The sequence below is a fragment of the Botrytis porri genome, assembly GCF_014898465.1.
Source record: "Botrytis porri strain MUCL 3234 chromosome Unknown BPOR_006, whole genome shotgun sequence".
NCBI classification, from domain to species: domain Eukaryota; kingdom Fungi; phylum Ascomycota; class Leotiomycetes; order Helotiales; family Sclerotiniaceae; genus Botrytis; species Botrytis porri.
The window spans coordinates 995,133-1,021,117 of NW_024066080.1; the positions used below are offsets into that span (position 1 = coordinate 995,133).

At 43.5% G+C, this 25,985-nt stretch overlaps 9 protein-coding genes across 9 annotated transcripts; 4 read left to right on the top strand and 5 right to left on the bottom strand.

Annotated features, from left to right (window-relative positions):
- The first annotated feature begins 461 nt into the window (after window positions 1-461).
- On the top strand, window positions 462-2,050 carry EAF01_004825 (uncharacterized protein). Its single transcript, XM_038913079.1, has 3 exons — window positions 462-829; window positions 888-971; window positions 1,024-2,050. The coding sequence occupies exons 1-3, from the start codon at window positions 752-754 to the stop codon at window positions 1,555-1,557; spliced, it is 696 nt and encodes a 231-aa protein (XP_038771165.1). The 5' UTR covers window positions 462-751; the 3' UTR covers window positions 1,558-2,050.
- Window positions 2,051-3,206: 1,156 nt separating this feature from the next.
- EAF01_004826 (uncharacterized protein) lies at window positions 3,207-6,103 on the top strand (the record flags this gene model as incomplete). The annotated part of the gene is made up of 8 exons (XM_038913080.1): window positions 3,207-3,296; window positions 3,352-3,426; window positions 3,480-3,543; window positions 3,607-3,738; window positions 3,792-5,015; window positions 5,066-5,331; window positions 5,383-5,502; window positions 5,552-6,103. 8 exons carry the CDS (start codon window positions 3,207-3,209, stop codon window positions 6,101-6,103), a joined length of 2,523 nt encoding a protein of 840 aa, XP_038771166.1.
- Window positions 6,104-6,636: 533 nt separating this feature from the next.
- On the bottom strand, window positions 6,637-7,962 carry EAF01_004827 (uncharacterized protein; the record flags this gene model as incomplete). Its single annotated transcript, XM_038913081.1, has 3 exons — window positions 6,637-6,930; window positions 7,008-7,773; window positions 7,883-7,962. The coding sequence occupies 3 exons, from the start codon at window positions 7,960-7,962 to the stop codon at window positions 6,637-6,639; spliced, it is 1,140 nt and encodes a 379-aa protein (XP_038771167.1).
- Window positions 7,963-9,614: 1,652 nt separating this feature from the next.
- On the top strand, window positions 9,615-9,839 carry EAF01_004828 (uncharacterized protein; the record flags this gene model as incomplete). Its single annotated transcript, XM_038913082.1, has 1 exon — window positions 9,615-9,839. The coding sequence occupies one exon, from the start codon at window positions 9,615-9,617 to the stop codon at window positions 9,837-9,839; it is 225 nt and encodes a 74-aa protein (XP_038771168.1).
- Window positions 9,840-9,916: 77 nt separating this feature from the next.
- EAF01_004829 (uncharacterized protein) lies at window positions 9,917-10,770 on the bottom strand (the record flags this gene model as incomplete). Its single annotated transcript, XM_038913083.1, is given in 5 exon segments — window positions 9,917-10,144; window positions 10,156-10,416; window positions 10,442-10,558; window positions 10,616-10,682; window positions 10,736-10,770. The coding sequence occupies 5 exon segments, from the start codon at window positions 10,768-10,770 to the stop codon at window positions 9,917-9,919; spliced, it is 708 nt and encodes a 235-aa protein (XP_038771169.1).
- An 854-nt stretch (window positions 10,771-11,624) lies between these two features.
- EAF01_004830 (uncharacterized protein) lies at window positions 11,625-12,320 on the top strand (the record flags this gene model as incomplete). The annotated part of the gene is made up of 3 exons (XM_038913084.1): window positions 11,625-11,668; window positions 11,799-11,962; window positions 12,019-12,320. The coding sequence occupies 3 exons, from the start codon at window positions 11,625-11,627 to the stop codon at window positions 12,318-12,320; spliced, it is 510 nt and encodes a 169-aa protein (XP_038771170.1).
- A 1,687-nt stretch (window positions 12,321-14,007) lies between these two features.
- On the bottom strand, window positions 14,008-15,215 carry EAF01_004831 (uncharacterized protein; the record flags this gene model as incomplete). The annotated part of the gene is made up of 4 exons (XM_038913085.1): window positions 14,008-14,062; window positions 14,115-14,590; window positions 14,655-14,683; window positions 14,747-15,215. The coding sequence occupies 4 exons, from the start codon at window positions 15,213-15,215 to the stop codon at window positions 14,008-14,010; spliced, it is 1,029 nt and encodes a 342-aa protein (XP_038771171.1).
- Window positions 15,216-18,516: 3,301 nt separating this feature from the next.
- EAF01_004832 (uncharacterized protein) lies at window positions 18,517-21,007 on the bottom strand. Its single transcript, XM_038913086.1, has 2 exons — window positions 20,717-21,007; window positions 18,517-20,627 (listed from the first exon to the last, which is right to left on the bottom strand). The coding sequence occupies exons 1-2, from the start codon at window positions 20,852-20,854 to the stop codon at window positions 18,867-18,869; spliced, it is 1,899 nt and encodes a 632-aa protein (XP_038771172.1). The 5' UTR covers window positions 20,855-21,007; the 3' UTR covers window positions 18,517-18,866.
- A 738-nt stretch (window positions 21,008-21,745) lies between these two features.
- Window positions 21,746-24,655, bottom strand: EAF01_004833 (uncharacterized protein; the record flags this gene model as incomplete). Its single annotated transcript, XM_038913087.1, has 4 exons — window positions 21,746-22,155; window positions 22,206-22,305; window positions 22,360-24,430; window positions 24,639-24,655. 4 exons carry the CDS (start codon window positions 24,653-24,655, stop codon window positions 21,746-21,748), a joined length of 2,598 nt encoding a protein of 865 aa, XP_038771173.1.
- Between the last annotated feature and the right edge of the window lie 1,330 nt (window positions 24,656-25,985).

The window sequence follows — 25,985 nt, forward strand, 5'->3', positions numbered from 1 at the left end:
ACTTCTTGGAATCCGCAAGAATCCAAAGCTTCAAACCATTTTGGGGTACTCACTGATTCACACACATTTTGTCATTTTGTCATACATAATCCTTGCGCTCTGAAGGCGAGTCGCTGGTGTCCGAAAAATACCGTAGCAAACATTCTGCAGAGTACTAGTATGTATGGAGTAGTAGCGCACCGTACCTTGGGCAAATCAGCCAGCGAAACTTTATTAGTCCTTCACTAGTCCTTAACTATTTTAAAGTCTTACACTAGGTATTTTAAGCTCTCACAAAACAATACATAACCCTCGACTTTCTACCATCTCTTTTCTCTTCGAGGATACTTGCAAAAGCCTCTCTACTCTTCCAGCTCAATCTATAAATCCCCCCTGACTCCTGAACTCCTGAATCCTGACTACTCAATACTCAATACTCTACACTCTACACTCTACACTCTACACTCTACACTATACACTCTACACTCTACACTCTACACTCTACACTCTACACTCTACACTCTACACTCCGACATTCTACAAGGTCTCACTTTCGACACCCAACCTTGTTGGTCATCCACTCTTAAACAACCTCATCTCCATCATTCATTCACATTCATTCAGTCTTACTCGAGTTGTTTCTAGTTCAAATCATCCTACTATAACCACCACACTAATTAAACCTGTCTCGACTCCCAAGCACTTTACAAAAATTTACATCTCAATTTCTATCAATACCATTTGAGGGTGCACAATAAAGAACATCATCAAAATGTCTGCCGTTGCCGCCAAAAATCGTTTGATGTCCGAGTACAAGGGACTGGCCAAAGAGAAATGGGTCAATATCGAGGTAGGAGATTCTTGCATAATGGCTGCTCTTCTCGAAACTCACTAATCTTATTGCACAGATGAATGAAGACTCCCTCTTTAAATGGCAAGTCGGTTTGATGGTTGTTAACGATGAGAGTGCTTTCAACGGTGCTTACTTTAAGGTGAGAATTCTTTGTTTTGTTGTGTTCTACAGCCGCTGATTTTCAACCGCAGGCCGAAATGACTTTCACCGACAATTATCCTTACAGCCCTCCTACCTTCAAGTTCCTCCGACCAATTCAACACCCTAATATCTATCCCGATGGTAAATTATGTATCTCAATCTTGCACCCACCTGGAGAAGACGAGCAATCCGGAGAATCTGCTAGTGAACGTTGGTCACCTCTACAAGGTGTTGAATCCGTCTTGCGTTCCATCCTTCTGCTCCTTGATGATCCCGAGATCAATTCTCCCGCCAATGTCGATGCTGGAGTTATGTACCGTGATTCTAGAGAAAAATATAACGAGAAAGCTAAGGAGGCTGTTGCTGCTTCGAAACAGGATATACCGGCCGGATTTGAGATGCCGAAAACACTGGAAACTGCCCCTCCTGCGAAACTTGTAGACGACGATGCGTTTTGGGCTGAGAGTGATGAAGAGGACGACTTTGGCGCCAGCGATAGTTCCGACGCAGACATGGAGAACGAAGACGAAGAGGAAGAGGATGGCGAGGAACAAGAAGAGGACGATGAAGACATGGAAGATTGAGGAGGAGAGCTATCAAGTCTGACTCATTCTTGAAGCTCATTGCTTCTCTCAAACTTCCCAAATGCTCTCGATACCGACTACTTCGTCAAAATTGCACATGGTCACAACTTGCGATAGAGGGAGGGTCATTTAATTTACTTTACAATGCATAGCACAGCGGCGGTCTGCTCGGTTTACATGGTAGGCGCAACGGAAAATGCATGTATATTTGCATTTTAGGCGTACGTATAACATGCTTTTCACATTTAGGGATCTTAGCGCTTTTAGATTATGGGGGAATATGGATTGGGTGTTACGTATTTGAAGGGCATGATTTGTCTATGGCTTTTGCAGTAGGCAGTGAAATAGGGTAAATAGTTGTAGGTTATGAATAGGAATACTTCAATACAAGATAAGTTTGCAATAAATGGTGTTGATAGTTCATACTGCTCGCACTTGAGATGACAACTTTTTCCTGCCTATGGCGGCGTGAGGTCCACCGATACAGAGCGATTCCAATCATCCCCCTTTGAAATGTTTCAAAGCTTTATGTCTGCACTTCCATTCCCAAACATATATATCTAAGAGCTCTGAAACGATGCGTGTAGCGCATCCACAATAAGCGGTACACTAATGAGAATACTGTTATATATAGGTACTTTGACGAGATTCCTCTGTGTGTTTTCTACTCAATACGCCTCTAATCTCTTAGGGAAATGGATTTGGTTAGTGGACTTCTCTAGACTCGAGACGATTTGATCGGAACGGGATATGGAAGTAGAACAATACACTGAGGGAACCCTTTAGAAACAGGACTATGTCATAGATTCCAATCTAGTGTTGATCTATAGCTAATGCACACACTAATCTTGTTAGTGAGGATCTCTAGGTTTCTCTAAGGCTCTCTTATTAATAACAGCATGACTATGCAAGTTTCTATAGTTTGTGTTTGGAATAACTAGCACGATGGTTCCATCTGTTTACTTTACAACTTGACGTGATTCACTTTTCTATAGAGTCGGGTAGATAGTCGAACCATTCTTTATACTATCACTACTCTTTGATGGTTCGTGAGAACTGGACAAGCATCTTGATCTGTTGTTCAGTCTTGCCATAAGGCTGTTTTTCCTTGATATATACTTAGGTAGTATTCAACGAAAGGTTATGTGAAACTTGTGTATTGTGATTAGTAGATTGCCCTCCAGCTCAGAGATGAGGTTGTTATGAGGTCTCTTGAGAAACAACCTCTTCTCTCCGTAGTGAATGAGCTCTACCCCTACTCTTCACTTCCAGGTTGGGCTTAGTATGATCTACTGCGTAATATTTCTTCGAAATGAAGGTGTGGTGGTCCTGGTGGGGTTGATATGAAGCTCGGACTTCTATGCTCCCCAGCCCTAACATCCCCGGATCTCGCCCATCAAACAATTCCCATCTTGTTTTATCAACCTTCTTTAGTAAACTACCCTAGAGTCTACTGGTAATTGTACCCTTTCTGTCATATTGGCAGTTCAGCTGATCTATTCAATCTTCTCTTTGATTTACCTGTTCTTGCTTCCTTTGCTTTTGCTTTATGACCTGGGGAGAAACCAGAACCTTCAAGAATCTAATATAGCTGCAAAGGTCATAAGTCGAGAGCAATTTGAAGCTTGCTACCACCTACCACCGCGATCATGGCAGCGCAACCAGCTGCTCAAGATGTGCAATCCTTCCTGGATATGACTGGACAGACAAACCGACAAGAGGCTATCTTGAGATTGAAGGTGGGGTTATTCCAGCTAAATAATTTCTCCCAAAGTCCAATGCTGATATAGACAGGGCAACAATAATAATGTTCAGCAAGCAATCAACGAGTACTATGATGATATTGATCTTGGAAGAAACCCTAATCGAGTCAGTATGAAATCGCACGATGTGGTATTAGGTCACTGACTTGATGATGGCAGTACACTTGGGATGATAGCCAATTCAATAGAGATCGTGATGGAGGTGGTGCGCAACATGGTATTTGTGTGTTCTTTTATTTTGAATCAAATATCTGAAGACTCTTGCTAATTTTTTTTCCTGCTGCAGCTTTCGCAGTCCAAGGTCCAGATGAATTTCCTGCCTATGCTCATTTCGAAAGTGCGGCACCCTCTAGACCACCATCTAGAACTAGTAACAATAAGTCGCCTCTGAGCAAAGCTGTGGATCTCACGACTAATGGTATGTCCTCTTTCATGCTTCCGGTTCGCACATTCTAACACACGGTTCGGCAGATTCTACCACTGCCTTTACCCAATATGTCGACAATGATGATAAAGAACTCCAGCAGGCACTTGCTGCTTCTATGGCAGACTCTAGTTTGCCCCCACAAGAATCTGGCATTGTGGGAACAGATAAACCATACTTTGGTCCTGCTACAAGATCTGACTATGGAGATAATTGGGCCATGGTTCCTATATCAACTGTCAAGGAAATCTATGAAGACCCAGAACCTTGGGATCGCGTGCGAATCTGGGAAGACCGAAGACCTACCACACCCGCCTTTCTTAAGCCTTCTGGAGACGCACATAGACTAGGTGCTCTTCTTACCATCTATTATAACATTCCCATCGCCCGTGAGGTATTCCTCAGAAGAGACAACGTCGAGACCTACTATCCATACGAGGCTGGTTGGTGGAGCGGCAGACCAATAGATCACCCGATCGCATCGTTGCAGGAAGACCCCAACTTCGTAGCTGACGATCGACGATTCGGCCAGGAGCTCCAGAAAGTCATGGCTTTCTTAGACAAGACAACGCGAAGCTACGGCTCTGTGGATGTCATTACCGACCTTCCATATATGCAACAAAACGCTGGAAATGATGTTGAGACTGATTTTTTCCTGTGTTTTAAGAATTTGATGCAGGGCAAGGCACCATTAAAACACATCTTTTCTTCAGCTACTCATGCTCCAGATCCCGACTCTGATGGAAATACTATATTTGCTATATTCGACCTTCATCTTCCCACAAAAGATTCTCTTGTCGAGAATCTTTATGATCTTGCAGATGGAGCTCTATGGGATGGTTGTCCTCTGACTCTCAAAAATTGGCCCTTCTTGAATCATCTCGGCGACGTCATTTCTTTCAGAATCAAAGGTGATAAACAGAATGATCAGAAAGCAATTGAAGTGCCAGTAGTATGGTATCCTGATAGATATCTGCAGTTCGTATCTGAAGATACATTAGCTATGCGTACAGAAAAGCATAATTTGCAGTTAAAAATTCAGGAGATTTCTCGACAAGAGAGGCAATTAAAATGGACCACTCACAATGGAAAAACACTTCTCGTCGAAGATGTTATGAAATTGTCACTCAATCATGATCAGAGTGAGCTTCCACCCAGCAACAAGAGTATGGGCGATCTTACCTCTGAGATGCCTATGGGCGGACCAAAGAGTGCAGATTTATCTAAAGGAATCAAAAAGCTGATGGATAACGTAAATGCAAAGCTGAAGAGTAAGCTCACAAAGAATGGACAATGATTATCCGACTAACAGCATCTTTAGAACTACAAGATGAAAGAGAAAAAGCCAAAAAAGCATGGAGAGAGCTTTCGAAGTTGTATACAGACCCCGCCAAGTCTTCTCGGATATTGCACAGATACACTCTTCGTGGCGTAAGCTTGACTAAAGAGACGACATATGTTTGCACCCGTATAGCACCGGACCTCATTGATTTCGCCGCCAATGAAGAAGAGCGTATTCCTCCTAGTGATGGTCAGTGGTGGAGAATGCACTTTAGTACCTCTTCTCCCCCTTCAATAACAGTGGAAGTGAGTATTATGAGAAATTCAACTTGCGAAAATTCATTAACAAAACAATAGAAAACCACCTTGGAGAAAGTTTTGGAGGATATCAAAATTCAGAACGAGACGGCAATTCTAGTTTATGCTTCTGACGAGGCAATGGAGACGGCTACGCGATCAACACCTCCACAACTTGAAGTATGATCGTTCCTTTCTCCGCCCTGATATTCTTACTAACAATATCTAGACCTTCATTTATAATGATAATGCCGCTTTTAAAAAGGAATTCCCCAAGTCTCAACCTCCAGTGAATTCCCCCGACGAATCACAACATTCACCAAGATCTCCAGGAAAGCGCAAGCGTGGGCAGAATACCTCTACCTCAGCCTACAATGACGAATGGAATGGAGTCGGATCCTCTTCAAACACTTCTAGAAATTCAAACACTTCGATGAACGACGAACAGAATGGAGTCAAAAATGAACCCTCGTACACTGACGCTTCGTGGGCGATGTCCCAATCGGAGGCTCTACAAACTCGTTACGCTCTAAGTGATCCAATGATTGTGGGTGTCGATCCATTTCCCAATGACACACCACAAGAAATGCAAGAACGTAGTGGTAGCGGCATGTTACAAAACTTCACTGGCAACTCTGTTGAGAAAGGTGTGATTAATGATAGCATGGAGATTGGGGATATCGAGACTGATGATATGCAACCTGAGGAAGAAGACCTCACGCTGCCTACTCGTCAGAAAGATGACGGCACTACGGTCAAACGAGTTGAATTTTTTGAGTAGGTTTGGTTGTGGCTAGATGATATTCTTGGTTTCTTGCAGTCAACAAACCAAGATGGATGGATGACATTTTGAAGTGCACATTCTCATCTTGTAAGAACATATCGAGAAGCACAATACACTGGAGACATGAGAGATTTTAAGCATGATGCATGATACACCAGGTAGGGATCACAAATTCAGTACACTAGAGATGTTTGTAGGATACCTAATTGAAACAATTATAAATTTTAAAATATCTGTGCAACGGATCTCCTTGCCAAGTGTGAAAATATATAATGCGGACTACTAGATAGCATTTGTATTTATTATCAATCGTCATTTCATTCCTCGTTTCTCATGTGAAATTCAACCTAGTCGAGGGAGTGTGTTTCTCTTCTTTCCATCCATCCGTCCATCCTAAGACACTCGGGACATCAGTCCAAATCATGCATGCTTGCTATATCCCGCTCTCACTCCAATTCCGCCAGCTAATATAAACAACAGGAAATCCCTTCCCATACGCCGAAACCCCCAAAGAGCAACGCAAAACCCGCTTACAAAATATCCTTCAAAGCCCGCTTCTGCTCCACCGTCAGACTCGTCGGGAACTTGACGTTATACTTCACGATAAAGTTACCCCTCGTGCCAGGTTGCTTGCTCAGCGGCATGCCCAAATCGGGATAGGAATCTGAGGAGCCGGGTTGAGTGGGTCCGCTTTTGTCCAGAGAGATGTTTTTACCATCGATGGTTGTGACGGTGCGGTTCCAGCCTGTCAAGGCTTCTTTGAGGTCGAGGTCGACAGTCATGATCAAGTCGTCGCCATCACGGGTTAGATAGGGATGTTTTTTCTAGTAGGTAGGTTAGTATATTTCTCGTCTATGGGTAAAACGGGAGGGAAAGCCCCTGGTGGGAAAGTAAAACATACCTCTTCGATAACAAAATGTAAATCTTGCTGCCCTCCCTCCTCTTGGTCACCAACACCCTTAAACTTAATCTTACTTCCCTTCTTCAATCCCGGCTTGATATCCATCTCCAGAATGCGATCGGTGGTCTGTCTCTTGCCCGTTTCTGGATCAAAAGTCTTCCTCTTAATCTTCATCTTTTTATGACAACCCTTGAACAATTCTTCCAAACTCAACGCTAGAGGTTTCTCCACCGTCGTCACCTCAGGCGTCTCCGCTCTCGGTCTCGCTGGTTCCGCGCCCTGGAATGCCGAGCGTGCTGGTCTGGATCGTGCGCCTGCTCCTCCAGGACTAGAGCGAGGCATTCCTCCCCCCATACTTGCGAACATATCCTCCATTCCATCCGCACCACCTGCTCCTTGACCTCTCAAAAATTCACTGAAAATCGATTCTGGATTACTGAAACTAAACCCTCCGCCGCCTGGCCCACCCGCGCTACTGAAATCATAGTGAAATGTCTTTCCTCTGGGCATGCCACCGCCAGATGAACTAAAGCCTTCAAAACCTCCAGGCATGCCTCCTGCGCTTGCATATGGGTTTCCGCCGCTGGCGCCAGGCTCTGGTGGTGGGGGGCCGCCGCGAAGCATAAATTCTAATCCATATTGGTCGTAAGTCTTGCGCTTTTCGGGATCCGAGAGAATTTCGTAGGCTTGGGATACCTCTTTGAATTTTTCAGCCGAGTCGGGTTTATCTTTGTTTTTATCGGGGTGGTGTCTTAGGGCCATTAAACTGTTGGTATGTTAGTTTTCATTCTTCTTTGGATAAGCTGGGCGTAGCGGTGGAGATGGTGATTGTGGTATAATTAAGAAGAAGGGGGGTTTTGTGATATTGTACATACCGATATGCTTTTTTGATTTCTTGTTGATTGGCAGAAGGCTTGATGCCTAATGCATCGTAAAGTTTTGTTTCTGCTACCATGTTTACTGCTCTTCAAATGTATGTTGCTGTCGAACTTTGGTTTGAGAACGGGAAACGAAATGTCGTGAAGTTCTTAGATGAGCTGTGTCCAACTTCAAAAAGATCAACAGCAAGTAGTGATTTCTTGTCTAATGAAGATGCTGAATATTGACTATGAGTAGCGAATTGGTTGTGAAAAGGCTATAAAGCAGTCGTCCACTAGAATGTGAATGTGTGTCGTCAGTGACTAGGATTGCGAGAGAGAAAAAAATCAGCAGACAAAGGTCGTATTGTAGAAGACCTCTTAAAGGATTCGAAGGAAGGTTATGTGTTGGGTTTTATGTGCTGGTTTTGCCAGTGGTGGTTGGCAAGTCTGGTAGGATTGATGGATTGATGGATTGATGGATTGATGGATTGATGGATTGATGGATTGGTTGATCTGGTGAGACTTGACGGATAGGAGGAAGGAAAAATGTTGTTCATTCGTCCCTTCCTTACAAGAATACAAGGAAATTATGAAATTGACATACCACTTTAGTAAGATTCTTCCCAAAATCTCGTGATTGTGAGCTATGAGTTGTGTTCACACCCCCTCCGTAATTTGTTGGCTAGTTTGGGTATGAGTCCTACTTGTTGTCTTTTCCCTAGATAGCTCTCGATTTCGTGACGCTGGAAGAAGAGAATATCTAGAATGGAATTGGAATCCTTTGTTGTTGTCAAGTACTAAAATAAGTAAACGAATCGAATTGAGTTGAATTGAGTTGAGTTGGGGTGAGAGATTGAATTGCTATATTATAACAACAAATCTTTATTAAGTATGTATGTATGTATGTATGTATATATGAATATCGAAAGGTCTGAATGAGTGTTGCAAGGCTTTAACAGTTTATTATTAATCTAGCTACTCGGTGCAAAGTAGCTGCTGGTATACTCATCTTCCATCAGCATCCCTCATCCACCAACAGAATCAAGAATCTTCCATCTTTCCCTCCCCGCCATTCACAGATTGGGTGGTGACGTTTGTACAGTGGGGGGTTTGGGTACTGGATAGAACAGAGGATGCATGGATTGGAAGCTTCGAGAACTTTCTATCATTTCTCGCATTTCTTTAAACAAGGAGCTTTTAGATTATAGATGATAGATGATAGATGATAGATGATAGATGATAGATTATAGATTATAGATTATAGATTATAGACGATATTAAGAAAACAAAGAAATCTAACGCTATTCGTATGTAAAATGGATTCTAGATATTTCATCTCTTGTACCTGAACTCGGAATAAAGACATAGAACTGACTGCCTAGTGCCTAACTACCTAACAGAGGTGACGAGATATTCATGTTATGGATGTTACAGCAATTGCACTAGCCACACTAGCCACCTTATACGTGCTCTTATCCGATCCTTCAGCACCTAGGCACGTGCTGGGCTAGGTACCAAGTAGAACTAGCACATTCAGAAAACTACATCGTGGTGAGATATCTCCTCTCAACTCCTACAAGCAACATTCGTTCTGGCTCCTCACAAAACTGCTGGTACTTCAATAAGAGTTTCAAGGATACCCCATTGAACGTACTATTCACACTTTCGACTCAGCGACGTTTGTGATGAACGAGGCATGCCCATTAACTTCCTAATCCTTCCGAGATGATGCTGCGGCAACTTCAGCATGCACAATCATCAAGGCAACGCAAGCTTTATCAGCAATAGAGCGATGGGCACGGGACGCAATGAATCTCACGAAGCGCAGGCACTACAAAGTCAAGCGTTACGCTCTCCAGAAAACGAAGTATCGGCGACGATTGCCCAGCACATGACTCACACTATAATCATCAAAAATCTAGTTTCAGAACAGCAGATGAGGATCGCTAACCTAAACTCCCTATACTTCTAGCAGAATACCAAGGAGCAACAAATGCGCCCATTTTATACCGCAACAGAAATCTTCCTATCATTCTCCAATTATAGCGGTCAAAATTGCCCTTTCGCATCCAAGGTACTTGGACTCTTCAATACGTTGAATTTGAGATCGTGCCACTCCTTTGCCGTCCAAGCCTTTTCATTCGAGTCACCGAATTTCACATCATCGTTCGGGCGCAAGAAATCTGCAATGCTATACCGATCCACGTCTTGTCTTTGCTTGAGCGGAACACGCGGTGCACAACGCTCGCTAGCCCTCCCCCAGATGGAAAGCGTAGACTGTCACCAACGTTGGTGATGGCGTGGCTAGCCCGGGGTTCGAGAAATTCCCTTTGTTTAGTGACTGGGGAGAGGAATTGAAGACCCCATTGTCTAGCAAGCACGAAGGTGAGAGTACCGACGTCAGTGTGCTTGTTGTGGCCTACTCTTGTAGGTTTAGTGCCTTCTTCGTGCTTTGAGTAGCGCAATATGCCGAGTGTTGATAGCGAGGTTACTCCTGCCATGTGGTTGGTGTGATAAGACTCGAATCTCTTGGAGCCGGTGGGTCCTAGCTGAATTGAGAGAGGAGAGAATCACAAGGGTGATATTGTGCGCTTCCCTGATCAATTTGATCAATGAGAAGAAGACATCTGATTGGGAGCGGACTGAGGAAGTAAGATCCGTTGAACTTTTGAGGAATTCTCGGCGTGAAATCTTTGATAGAAAAGTTAGTTGGGCTGAGAGGTGGCGTAAGCGAAGAGTGTTCCATACCTTGAGAGGTTCGTAGCCGTCGCATGTTTTTGGCTTGGGGCCCTCTTCGGTACCTATGCCCTCATAACTAGGAAGGCTTAGCGACAGATCGTAAAGATCCAAAAGGTTTTGAAAGCAAACTTTCCGAAGTTGCCATCCACTCGAGCGTCCTGCATCTTAATTTCAAGCGACTATTCGAAGTAATACTTCATTACTAGAAGCATTACATCCCACAGTTTGCATGACTCCGGATTGTTGGTGAAATCGAGATGGAGAACCCATAGTCTCGACAAGCGTCGAGCAACTCCTTGCTCTCTGCTTCATTATCAGCTCGGAGGAGGTCAAGTAAATTGTTGGCAAAGGTTTTAAAATGACGATGGGGTCAGTGATAGCGATTGCTGGAGATTTGAAGTTATGATAATGTTGATGAGAATTTGTACGAAGTTATGAAGATTTGGATTAGAATGTTGCTTTGAATCCAAATAGTTGCAGTCTTAGACTATTCTATATAGCTGGAGGGTGACAAGATCGTGATGAGTTTCAGCAAGTGTTTGAGTGACCGCTCGCACCTAAAGACATCGTCAGTGCTGGCCAAGAGTTTACCCGTGTGAGGACGTGATATGAGTGTCAAGTTGCAGTGTCAGATCATGCCGTGTTGACCTCTCTTCTGATTGCCATTATCATACCACAATAGTTCGGATGGTATTATTCGAGTTGGTACAAATCAGATGTTCGACGAGTCCTGAAACTACCATGTAGTACCGGATCACGCATGTCCAGAGCATTCTTCAATATCCTAGTTCAGGATTAGAATTCAAAAAGAGTCTTTAGGTGCGCGATTCATTTCGATCAACTCCTGCGAGCGCTAAAGTACTCTCATTAGAAATTTTCCTTCACCAGACAATCTTATTTTGACTGTCAACCCCCTTGACTTTGACTGTCAAATTATGTCACATCGTTTGTCAAGATCTGACTGCCTCATTGACTTCATGATAATTGGCAGTCAAACTATCATTGCGATCTACCAACCATGGCTATGAATGGCGTGCGAGACGATGCTAATCGAGACGGGATGTACGAAGCATAGTGGTTATATTGCCATTAGCAATTCGCTCATGCGGCCGATTGTTGCGCGTTTCGCAGATTATGCTAAGTCTGTGAACGCGGGTTACCTGCTCCATACTGCTAATTTGTCGTAGAATAGCTTGCCTCAACTTATTGACTTTATTCGACATCTTGGGAAACCTGGAAAGTTCGGGAGTCCATATCCTCAATCTGTCGTCTCGCGTGAGAAGAAGGCTGAAAACCTTCCTGTAGCTGGATTGTCCATCATGTCTGAGCGCAAGCTTGCGATAACGATAATCTATGGTGTCGGGAGTTTGATGATGGACCATTGGGCAACCCAGAGGGTTTCGCTATCCCAGAGAATGCTTATGAATGGACAAGACGCTACAAGGAGCACGCAACCCAAGAACTCACACTTGCTTTCGAAAATGGACTTGGGAAGCCATTGCTGGTCATTGGGGAAGCGCGTGTCATAATGTGTGTGATGTCTGTCGCTATTGCTTCTTCTTTGAATGGGGTTGGTGGTCCTGTTACGTATGTTCTTGATTCGGTGCGTTTTCTGCCTTGTGCTATTAAGACGCGGGACCTTTGCTATGTGAGGGATCGGGATCAATGGGAACAGGCTCAGCAGGTACTTGGTGAGATCAGAAGTATCACATAGTAGTGGGGTATAAGGCGCGAAAACGGGGGTATGTTGATTTTGGAGGTGCTCTTTATATCTACATAGGTTACCTATATCTTCTTTTTTTTGTAGTTTCTCTTACTTCATTAATCAATAAAATCATTTTTCAATACTTTTTAATGTTTTGCTTTATTTATAGATAGTGATTTAGAACAATTTTCTAAGTATTATTAATATCGATATATTAGAAATAGAAATAATAGAACTTATATAACTATAATATAAGAATAGGATTAATATTTAAAAGTAATAGAGCTATAAGATTATTATAAGTCTACATTCGGGAATTCGATATAGAATAAACCAATATAAACGATAGAGGGGTTTCGTTTATAGAGTAATGACTACAAAGCTTAAGTTATAGAGGTGCTCTTTATATCTATATGAGTTATCTATATCTTCTTTCTTTTATAATTTCTTTTACTTTATTAATTAATAAAATCAATTTTCAATGCTTTTCAATGTTTTGCTTCATTTACAAATAATAATCTAAAACAATTTTCCAAATATTATTAATGTCGGCATGCCAGGGGTAGAAATGATAGAGCTCATATAGCTATAATATAAAAATAAGATCAATATTTAAGAGTAATGAGACTGTAAGATTGTTATAAGCCTACATTCGGGAATCCGGTATAGAATAAACCAATACAAACGACAGGGGGGTTTCGTCTGTGGAGTGGTGGCTACAAAGCTTGGGCCATGGAACTACCTCAGCTGGGTAGGTGCATATGCATGGCGCCGTTTGCAGGGGTTTCTACCCCCCCCGCTTCCCGTACATAAACTACCGGCGTGCCTGGGTGGGTATATAAGCTAAATATGTAAATACTAAATATTTCCCACCTACACACACCCCACGTCTCTGACAAACGCATATGCAGTCATTTCGATTCACAAGATCGTCTTCTCTTCTACAGTATTCAGTATTTGTCCTCGGCGAATCTATACAGCAAGCGACTGAGTATTGAAAAATATCGTATGTCCCAAAGATCGTGTTGTTTAAACCCCCAGTCCTCAAGTATCCTTCTTGGATATCCCAGCACATATCTGACAAATCACTAGATGATCAAACCAACCAAACTCATCTACCAACAAGGTGGAGACAAACTTCTCCATCCCGCTAAAATCCTCTCCGTCATCCCCGTTTCCGCCCTCCGTGATGGAGGACTTGGGGAGGTATCCGTGTGGAGGGGCCCATGTGCGTGATTTTAATCGGGTGGGAAAGATGGAGGTGAGGAAGATTCCGCGAGCGAAGGGGTTGATGAGGGGTTCGTAGAGTTATGTAGGTTGTTTTGTTGTTGATGAGGGTTTCGGAGTTGTTTAGTTGGAGTAGAAAGTTTGGACGAAGAATGTGCTGTTGGCAATTGAGATGATTATTCTCATGTGTTCATTTTTAATGTGTTATAGCATCAAGTTACTGGAAGGTTTAGTTATTGTAGTTTCCAAAGTTACAACAAATATAGTAATTGAGACTACTCGAGTAGTTCATTCTTCAAACCTCCCAAAGGAAAAGGTTACAATTGTTTGTGTATACGCACCAGCATGATAGTTGATCTGAATGTGTTTCTCCTATTTACTTCAATTACATGATTTTTTCAGGGCCCTCAATCCGAAGTATCTAACATTTGAAATCATTCAATGTAAGTCAATGTACCTCGTCATTCTTTCAAAGAGGAGGACTAATATCTAGTCCAGTCACAGTCAACTTGAACGCATCATTTCTGTCCACGCAAATTAGAAACATCCCAAACCATCTTCTAAGAACAGACATACCTTGAATAACTCCCCGCAACATCTAAATCCAATCTGCCCCTCAAACAATCATCAAAATCCACCTCCGCCATAATCAACCCATCCTCCTCCTCCCACAACGGACCTTTCAAAATCTCTCCTTGCGGAGAAACAATACAAGAACCCCCTCTAGATGTAAACTCCTCGCTTTCAGATTTCTCGCCGTAGATCCAAGCTGGTTGGTCCTGTTTCTTGATACATTGATTCGCACTCAGGACGAAGCATCGACCCTCACAAGCTACCGTTCTGATGAGTGCTGTCCAGGCATCGCGATTATCGGCGGTGGGAGCGAGATAGAGATTCACGTTTTGACTGTAGAGTGAGTGGCGCAAGAGAGGCATGTAGTTTTCCCAGCAGATGGCAGCTGCGAGGGTTAGTTTGACGCCTTTGATGGTGGTGGTTACGGCGCGGAGGGAGGATGGTTGGCCTTGGCCCCATACCAGGCATTCGCTTCCTGTCTGTATACCCAGTAGTAAGCGATTTTATCCGGGATGCGAAGATGTTTTTGGAAAAAAGACTCACCGGCATCACTTTTCTCCTTTTACCAATCACTAGCGCCGAGTTAGCTTGTACTTTCTCATAGAACCTCACGCGTCAAGAACTTTAACACCCACCCCCTAACTTCGGACACACATAAACCACAGCACAGTAAAGCGTTCCACCCGCTCTCTCCACAAACCCGGTAACGATAAAAATCCCCGTCTCCCTCGCCACTGCCTCCAATTCCTCTCTCGTCCCATCTCCTCTCCTCACATGACTATCTCCTCCTCCCTGTCCCTCCAATTCCCTCTTTACCCATTTTTCTCCCGCCCCCTCAGGCGTATCCCCCATATCCACCGCATCTTTGAAATAATTCAAAAATTGTTCTCGACCTCTCTGGTCACGCGATCCGACCACAGCCCCGAAATCCGCGCCCCGTGGATACCCACCTAGATAGGCTTCGGGGAAGAGTATCAAATCGGGAGAGGGAGATTGCTTGGACGCTTTGCGGCATTGTTGTGATAAAGCTGCGAGCGTTTCGGAGGTGGTGGATAGAGTGTGGGATTGGGAGACTGCGAGGGTGAGGGTTTGTGGTGCGGACATTTTTGCAGATTCAAATATGCAGATCAAACGTGTGAGATTTTGATGCTAAAATGTGTTTCATGGTAGTGAGTTCGTTTTCATCTTTTTGGAGGAATACGGTACAGTGAACACGTAATATAGCCTGCGGGAATTAAGTCCCACGTTCAACTGTGGGGGATGGGGTTGCAGGCCTAGGGTAAGCACTATACCCAATTGAAACATGCATAGCACGTGCTACAGAGTTGTCGTTGAACATAATTCCAAGCCATATTATGTTAACGCTCTATAAATCGCGACAAGTAAATACCATAAGCCTCACTGACATTCTCCCCATCTCTTTGCCACTTGGAGTTCGTATCGCTTTTGCGAAATAGACGCCCATCAACATTAGAATTAAGCTACGGAAGGAACTCACTCCCGCATCTACACAGCACAATTGGTGGAATAAACTCCTCGATTGGGATCTATCTCAAGCAGATATTCAGGGACGTGCTTGTGCTGGCTTCGTATCTAGAAAAGCACGCCACGAGTCACCAATAACAGGTTCCCCATCCCGATGTCCATCCTGCATGCACCGCGCAGATAACCTTATGCAGATCACATCTAGATCATCCCCGGGATATCTAATCCTTGTAGGGAGGGGCCTTATTTTCCCCGGTAGCTGCAGCAGTATGTATCCTGCAATGTCAACGTTAGTATCGTGCCAGGGACGTCAGTGTGGATTGCGTAAAAAATCAATCGACTATATATAGTACTCTAGTTCTAACCTACGCGAGAAACTAGTCCTTGTGAGGATATGTAGGTGATCATGATTAGCGAAGAATCTAGATCGAAAATTTACGAAATACTCGTGTGGCCAATAAAGGTAACATGTCTCGTTGTTCAGTATTCATTCAGAATACTTATGTATTAAGGTTATAAGAAATAGACATCTCAAAGCATATGCACGATGTTTACTATAACTTGAATTGGTCTAGTCGCTGATGATTGTCATGAGCTTAGTAAGATACAATTGAGTTGTATCCCGCAGTGAGAAAATCTTCAAATAAAGGCCGGGAAAAATGATTCTGCAGTTTTACATATAATCACTGAGATTATTAAATCGTATGCTTCTATTCCTTTGACTTTTTTCTCCTTCTCCTTCTCCTTCTCCTTACTTCCCTGTGGAATTGTGAATATCAGTTTTTCGACTAAAAACACCCTTTCGAGGAACTGCTAGGCGAGTTGGACTCTTAAGAGATATTCTGGAACGTTCAGGAATACTAATTTGTTATCCCAGATTCATCTATCTCTTCACCATCATCAAATCAGAAATTCTACAACCAAGCGAATCAGTATATCCATACATTCTGCATAGTGACCACGTAGTCCAACTTCATCAACCGACTCCATCAAAATGACCGAGAAGGAAGAATCTGAATTCTATCCAGAAGCTCTGAATGAAGCCGAGGATGATACTATCAAACCCGAGACTGTCAAAGAGAAAAACTTGAGGGTACTTTCCAAGACAAAAAGTGCAGCGAGCTGGAAAGATCCAGGGCCTCCTCCAGATGGCGGAGTTGTCGCGTGCACGCAAGTCTTGGTGGGACATTTGATTATTATGAATACTTGGTAGGTTTTAGGCTTTTGCTTCCGTCATGTGCTCTTTCGGTGCCCCGAAGAATATGATTGCACTTTGTGTTGGCTGAAATTCTACAGATACACTGACTGTAATCTAGGGGTTTCATCAACTCATTTGGTGTCTCTCAAGAATACTATATCGATTTCTTGACCGTTCTCCATCGGATGTATCGTGGATTGGGAGTATTCAAGTCTTCGTATTCTTGATTGGAACATTCACAGGCCGTCTTACCGATGCTGGGTACTTTTGTCCAGTTTTTTTGTGAGTAGTAGGTTTTTCCTCCTTGCTCTACTTCATCTCTAGCATGTTGTATATTTCTGCTCTTTGTAATAGTTGAACTGCCTTGATGCTTGCTCTAAATGAAAACACTAACTCTATATGGCGGTTGGAACTATACACAGCGTGATAGGCATATTCATGGCCTCCCTGTCAGCACATACTGGCAATTATTCCCTTCTCGGTGAATCTGCTGTGTTCTCGGCAATAGATGGTTATTCTGCCCAACGCTATCAGTAGCACCTACATATTTCTCAAAGAACAAGATGTTAGCCGTCGGTATCTATGCCTGTGGCAGCGCTACAGGAGGCTTAGTCTTCCCCGTCATGTTCCAACAACTCATCACACCACTTATCTACGAATGGACCATGAGAATCTTGGTTGTTTTCACCACAAGTTGTCTGATAATCTGTAACGTATTCGCGAAACCTAGACTGCCCCCTTGTAATACAGGTCCTATGATTGAACTCGCCGCTTTCAAAGAAAATCGTATACCTTGTTTGCCATGGGAATGTCCTTAGTATTTGGGGTATCAATTTCGCGGTCTACTACTTGAGCTCCTTCGGATTACTTGAACTTGTTCAGGGTCGACATCGTCAATATTCCCCTGAAAGAATCATTCAACATATTCTTATCTATAATGGCGCGGGGATTCTAGGTCGCATTGTACCCGCGTATTTGGTAGATCGCTATACAATACCCATGAATATCCTCCTCGTGGTCACCATCGCCTGTATCATATGTGCATATGCAATGATTGGCGTTACATCCCGAGGAGATCTCTGCGCATTGGCAGTGGTATATGGAGTTGTTGGAATTGCGCTCCGAACGATGTTCCAGCCACATTAATAAGTAGTTCAACAACAGATTTAAACAAAGCGGGAGTGAGAATGAGAGTGATTTTCGTGAATACCCCATCCATATTTTTGAGACAACAATGAACATGCAAAATGACTTCACCAGAAAATCGTGAGCTTCGCAGTGTGGACAGGTCCACCCATCGCTGGTCTTTTAATCACAAGAGATAACGGTCGCTATTTATCTGCTCAGCTCTTTGCGACAATGTCTCTGCTCCTAGGATTCTTTTTCCTCTGTGCAGCTAGATTTGTGGTTACGGGAAAGGTCTTGCTTTATAAGATTTAGGCTCAGGGTATTAGGAATGACGCGATCACGCGATATCACACGGGATTATCACGTTCCAGTATGATTAGTCTGGAACAAAGACTGTTTGTTTGTATTAATACAGGCACGTCGACAATATAAATGGCTTTAAATATCGAGCCCAACATGAACCCCTTTGTACCACCTTCAAGAAACTAGTTGCATATAGCAGCACTGCTGCCATTCACAACTCTCTGGATAATCAATAAGGAGCATGCGTTGAACATAACATATTGAAAAGCCGAAAAAGAAATGAGGTATCATGCTTGAAAAATAATTTCGAATAGTTTCCCAAATCAATCTCAATCGGGAAGATTTCGTATATAGTTATTATTAGATATGAGAGAAATAAAATTTATGTGTATCGTACTTTACATCCATCCTATCTACCGTATCTCATATCATCTCTGTGACCGGGGCAAGGCACACCACAAAGCTCATTGAACAAAAAACAATAGAAGGTAAAAATTTGCTCACAATTTCACCAGCCAACATCCAACATCCAATATATCATGGAGCTATTATACAACGCCTTTCCGAATCATCTCCAGTCCGTCATCTTTGGCTTCTCTCAGTTTCCAATTCTCGCCATCGTCCGTTCTTGAGGACTTCACTTATCTTGCGGCCTGCACAACAGCCGCTCCTACCAGACCTCCCAACTCACCAAAAACCACCCCTTTGAAAATCGCCTCTCCCATTTCCTCGGCCCAATGTCCCGCATCCTTTAATTTTCTCTTCCAATTTTCTTTCTGCGGAGCCGTCAACTCATCCCATGATTTCCCCTCGTGTTTTTCTTCGTCGTGAAGAACTGCTTTGATAGATGAAGAAAGTTCTGGCGACGTAATATCGGGGGATATGTCTTGGTTGTCAACGTCTGGGACAGGAGGTCCGTGGTGGAGGTAGAGTTTAGAGGGAGCGGAATTGGGGGTGGGAGAGCGGAGGGACGCGAAGAAGTCCGGGCTTGTGGAGATCAGAGAGGTGGGGATGTGTGTATTGAGTGTGTGATAGTTAGACGGAAATGTGTATGGTTTTCCAATTGCCTCCTGTAAAGGTATTGGTAGATACTTTGCGGCGCCCAAATGAGGTTCCACAACCCCCCTGATCTCCAGCACACTTTGCGTTAGGATTGCTGCTAACAACGCTAGGAGCATAGAGACGATGATTCCAAAGGAGTAAACTGCTTTGCTTGAAGGGAGGGCAACGACGTAGCGCGGTGTGCTTGATTGGCCTCTTTTCACGGATAGAGGAACGGGGAATAGTGGGATGGTGTGGACGATGACCGTGTTGCTGATACCTGTACTAGCGAGTTTAAGGTGCTGAGGAGGTGTGCTTGCAGTAACAGATTGGGTGGGTGGTGTAAAAGTTGAGAATGTAATTCCTGTAATCACCCCAGGGTGAACATTCTTGAATTTTCGGAAAGGTTTGATAGGTGTGACGAGGTAGTTATTTGCTTCGTGTTGGAGATCAACTTTGAAGAGGGAAATGGAAATATCGTGGCCAGCGACCGCAATCACGAATTGAGTGTATCCTTGCTCTCCATCGGGAGTTGGTGGTGGTGTAAGGTTGACGACTGCGAGACCAGTAGCCTTCTTTATACTGGATGGGAGTCTGTGTGATTGCGCGATTCTGCACTGTCCTTTGCCACTGGGTGGTAATCTGAGAATCTGTAGTACTACACCTCCTTGGCTATGGATATTCGTGAGCATGATAATGAAATCCTTCGTTAGCCATCTCATCGATCTGAAAGACGGTATGGTAACTGGCTCCCCGCTTCTTGAAGCAGGTGTAATGTATACACACTCAGGTTCTGCCCCATCATCTATTGAGCCAAGCTTTTTGACATATATATCTTGTTCATCGGCGTATGCGAAAAGATAATCATCTTTTCCCGTTTGTATAAAATCCATGTCAACAACCTCCTTCGCCAACTTTATGGCACTCCTTGAAGTAGGTGGTCCAGTTTGCGCGGGTTGGAAAAGTACTATTTCAGAATCTTTCGCAAATCCAGTTGCAATCGCACCCCATTGTGCTTGTCCTGCATAAGGTCGTGATAATCGAATGACCCTTTGGTATAAATCCCTCTCGACATTGGTAAACAATGGGCATCTCAAAATCTCGGATAGTTTGCTCTTTATCGCAACAGGCTCTGTAGCCTTTCCCTTCCCTTTTGAAACTGGGCTTATTCCAATAACTCGAAAGTGCGCATTCTTCCCTCTAGCTAAGTCCGCCGGACTAGAATTCACTCCTGCAAATACTAAGGTTGTATCTCCTTGAGTTTGGCCGACTGCAAGACTAGCGACATTGTCTTCTTCCTTACTCAGGTCTAGCTCGGCGACTCCAACAAGCTCGTTCGGATTTGAAGTGTCCAAAAGGGTCTAGAAAGCATAGCGATTAGCATATGCACAAAAGACAATCGGCTTCCAACATGAAACGGTCTCTTAAGAAGATATATTCTCGGACTTACAATTTTATTTTCCACACCTGATCTTCCTGCACCTCCGCCCCCACCAACTACTAGTCGTGAGGAATCTATCGGGTCAAAGTCGCAAGCATACAATGGATATGGCAAGGTTAATTTTGCAGACGGTATTAAAGGCGCCATCTTCTAGAATCGATTTTGGAATGTACAAGATAACTTGTATGAGGAAATGCCCAAATTTGTGCAATAGAACTGCCGTTCTTAACTTGAATTGTTGGGCGGCTTCTTGCAAGGCTAGGTATACCAGTAACGAGGCCAGATCTGTCAGGCTGACCGAGGCTAGACTAGATAGAACACTAGTAAGGTTATACGTAGCTAGTAGTTCTAGAAGCTTTTCGGGTGTTTAAGATTCAAGATTTCCTAATTAGGATAACATCCGCTCTTATGCTTTTACATTTTCTCTTTACGGCCCATGTCATACAATTAATTTATATTAAAAACTAACCCATGGATTGGTAAAATCATGCTTTCGCCATACTTTCGCCATACTTTCACATCATCACAACCATTATAGTATTTGTTATATTTTTTTAGCTTTTCTTATTTCTCTTCAAATAATCTACCCGACGCCTATTATTACCCCTTCGGGCTATCTTCTCGTAGAGTATATCCTCATTTTGAGGCCCACTTTCGAAGGATCCCAAAGATACCTAGCTATCCACAAACTGCAAGATCATCGAGAAGCCAAAGTAGGTAAAGCAGAACGTGAAGTTTGTTCCTTTTAGCCCAGCTTTTATCTGCCTCCAGATATGTCATTGACATGCGACCACGATTATTCAGATCTTAGATATGTCGCGCAAAGTAAACAGAATGTGAAACTCCCAGAAACTCCGGGCATTGATGCTGTTGGTATAGTATAGGTACCACACAATATGACCCATGATGTAACCTGCGTTATGTCGCAAAATAAAATTAAATCAGCTTTAACCGCTTCCAAATACGAACTCGAAATGCCACCAATTGCTCGCTTTTCGTAAACGTTGTATCATTAACTCTCGTAAAGTTGTTGGTTGTTTATTTGGCGTTCTTTCGGAAATGTAGGAGGTTAGCTAAGCTAGCAGTATCGCAACCGTGCTTCAAGAAGTCGTGCATCAGCAGTTCGTCTGCGGATGCTCTGCTTCTAATATCGACACAAAGACAGACGGATAAGAAAGCCTTGAGTTCTTTGCTCAGCTTTTCGGGCTTCTTGAGACGAGGGGTACCATTTGTGGCAATCAAGTATAGAGCTTTAAGAGGCTCCTCATTGAGATATGGGGGTTCAGATTCAATCATTTCAATAGCCATGATACCAAGAGACCAAATATCAACCTTTGGTCCATATTCCTTTTGCTTGACGACTTCAGGAGCCATCCAGTAAGGAGTACCGACCATGGTGGCACGCTTGGATTTGGATTCGGTGAGTTTGGCGCAGAATCCGAAATCGGCTACAAGCACATTAGTACGAAGAAACATTAATCATTTTGGTTGAACTTACTGATTTTGACATTACCACGTGCATCGAGCAGAACATTGTCACTCTTGATGTCACGATGGATGATGCTTTGTGCATGAAGATGCTCAAGTCCACGACAAGTCTATCCAAAAGTTAGTATAGATACACAGAATAGGTTATCGAATTTGAAATATACCTCGAGGCAAATGGTGGAGATTTGGTCTTCAGTAATGTTTGAGTTGTTGTCAATGACGTCGGTCAAGGCACCTCCCTCCATATACTCCATGACTACCCAAAGTTCGGTATAGTTGTTTCTCAAGAAAGCATCGAGGAAATTGACAATGTTACGATGCTTGCTGTCCTTCATAACCATGATCTCGTTTACAATTAACTCCTTTCTCGGTTGGTGAGCCAAATCCATTTGTTTAATTGCAACTTGAGCTTTACTGCCTTGTTGACGCAAAACTTCGCGAGCAACAGGAGATGCTGGGTTTTCTTTGACCTTCGCAACATATACAGAGCCTGAAGCACCTTGACCAATTTTCTTCTGCTTGGAGTAAGACAGGTTGGGGTCATCTTTGGAAACAGCTTCCTTCAATTTAGCCATGACCTCATTCTCCGACATGGTTGACATCCTAACATCCTTTGTGCGCTCGGAAGCGGCTGGCTTAGCGGTAAGAGCAGCTTCTGCAGCTTTAACCGCATCATTTTGTTGGGCGCCACTAGCAGCTGGTTTGGGTGCAACATTAAGTGGCTTGACGTTGTTGACTGGGGCAGGCAACCTAGACGCTGGTTGTTGTTGCTGAACTGGTCGCTGCTGCTGGGATGCATTTGCGGCTTGGCCATTTTGATATCGAGGATCTTGTCTCTCGGAACCATTTTGGTCTCTCATAGAAGAAGAGCTCTGCTGAGTGGTAAGTGGTGGTCTGGCTGGGCTATTAGAAGTTGGCGCAGACGGAGCTTGTCTCTGGGCTGGTCTTTGAGCAGCAGTTTGTTGTCCTTGCTGTGGACGAGGGGCAGAAGGTGCCACCCTAGTCGGGTTGTAGCGGTCTTGAGATGGACTGCTCGAATAACCACCGCCACCAATCTCCTGCTTGGCCATTGGCGTGCGAGTTTGAGGAATTGATGCGTTATAGTTTTCCATATCCAGTCGGTTCTGCTCGGCGATCTCAAATTCTCGCTGTCTCTGTGCAGCCAGTTGCATCTGTCTCTGTTCCTCGCGTTGATCAGGAGTGACATAGTTTGATGCCATTTGTTGCATTTGATTGCGCTGCTGACTTTGCTCTGGAGGTGTGGGTCTTCTAGGTTGTTGCTGCGGCTGCGGCTGCTGCTGCTGCTGCTGTTGTTGCGAACCGTAACCATCGTTGCTTGGCTGCTGTTGGGGTTGAAGAGGCCTGGGTGGTGCTATAGAATTACCTGGCATATAACCAAGTTGTTTGTTTTGATTTGGGGCGACAGATGGTGTAGGTGTCAAGCTCGAAAATTGCTGGGGATTTTGTTGACGCTTGGTGATGTCAGAGTAAAATTCCAGAACTTCAAACACAGCCTGGGGATTTCTCTCATAATCTTCCTTGGTAATAGCTGAAGAGTTTAGCAATTTTGACCACTCTGCAGGCAATCCGACAAACTCTCCCGTATTGGGATCGAAACCGACATGGACGGAATGACTGAAATTAGTTGGGTTGCTGACACCGCCCATTCCAGGGCAACGGGCATAGATGAAGTCAATCCATTCGTACAGATCATCGTCACTCTTCACTTTGATCTGGAGAGTCCTTCCAGTACTGTCATCATCTCCTGGGTTGTTTGATGAGCCATTCATGGTTCTTCTGATTTCGAAGATAGTTCCCGCGGCCTCGACTCTTGAAACCCCAAGAACATCCTTGAGTACAATTTGATAGGCAACTTTACCACCTTCAGTCTTGTGAAAATCGAGTGCCTCCTTTCGGAGGATGAGCCACTTATTCTTCCAAGGACTGATGAAGTTCTTGCCTTCCTTGACTGAAGCCCATCCCTCCTTGATCACTGCGACGCCTCCTTGTCCATCCATATTGGTTTGTTGTCGAGCTAAAGGAAGAGAGACGGTCGAGCCAGAGTATGTCGATGTGGCGGTTCTGGCGATTGGAGAATTGATGCTTAATTGGGAAATGTTAGGGGCAGACACATTTCCTGGAATATTCGCGGTAGTAGGAGTGTAATTTAGTCGAGGGCCAGCAGGAGGTCGAGGCGCGGGTCCCGGGTTCATGAATTGACCTGGTGTATAAATGCTGATAAATTATTAATTAGGTTTATTCTTGTATGGATCCACAAAGGAAGTAAGTGAAGAGAATCATGCAACAGCAGCTGCAAAATGCAAGGTCCACGAAAGGGCAAATAAGATTCGTCCAAAGCAGAACTCTGATATATATATGTAGTGTTCAAATTGTTCCAGCCCGCTGCTCTGTGCATATGAACAAGAAATGGGAAATTACATACCTATTTTGTGAAGCCATCTTGATGAGAAGGCAGAATTACAACTTAAGGAACAGTGTATGCAGGATTCTGAAAGGGAACAAGCAGACCGAAAGCCGCGGGGTATCGTTGAAAGAGAAGACAAAAATGACTGTATTCATAAATATTAGCATTTCATTATTACTCTGTGAATGAAGAAAGTATAAAAAAGTGCAGTCACATACAAAGTAATAAAGCCTGGGCTGGAGTGAGTAAGAACTCCACCTGATCTATTTGTTATAGACAGTTGGAGATTTCGAGGTTGTTCGAGGTCGCAAACCAGGGGATCAACAAAGACCGAGAGTTGCCGTCGCACACCAACATCCAGCGTTTTCTTCTTCTTCTTGTAATATTGGGATGTGGTGAATGGAGCTTTCAGTATATTATATGTTTTTGAGTGTTGCAGTATTATGTTGTCAATGTTGACAAGACAACTTTGTTATAAGAGGGGGAAAGATCCTTTTGGATGGAGTTGTTCAATGTATTGAAAGTGATTGAGATCTACTTGGGCGGCAGGTTTTAGGAATCGAGTTTGTAGTAGCGCCTTTTGTTCAAGCGGTAACTATAGGACGCTAAATAGACCCCCATACCCTTACCCGTGCACCCTTCTAAGAGGCCAAATCCTTTCACTAAATTCACCAAAAGGTCCCTTCACATTCACCAAAGAGTAAGAGGAGGAGAGTTCACGGATGAATGCATGCTCGAGAGAATTCAGATGCTGATTTCAAATGAATTGATGCATTTATTAATAATTCACCAAGTGAGCGTGTATCAATAAAGAAAGGTTAGTAGAACAATATAATATATGAAAGAGCAATAAGTAAGCTGTGTTTCTATCCTATCTACCTATATATAGTATGTGTGCTCTGTCTCAAAGATATCTATCCATCTTTCTGTTGTATACGCCTGGGCGAATATCTAGAAGTCTTTTGAAGATTGATTGGAGCTCCAGAGAGAGAAAGAGACGGGTAGATACTTCTTGTATATCTGAGCATGAAAATATCTTACTAAACACAGTATTTATACATATCTAAAACTAATCCGAAGATTTTATTACATCTTACGAGAAGTATTACTGCAAACAAATATACACACACACACACACACACACAAAGTCATGCCCAAGAGATGGTTTTTCCCTATCAAGCCTCTCTCCTGCCTATCTTACTTCTTCCTTAACTTAGCCTATCGGGGATCAATCATTAGAAAGGTCCTAGAGGCTGACTGGGAAGAAAAGAAAGCACTTTGACTCAGGGATGAACTGAACGATCCATCAAAGTTAGGACTACCAGCTACCTGAGATACTCTTTATTAGTCGAGAGCATAGCATCA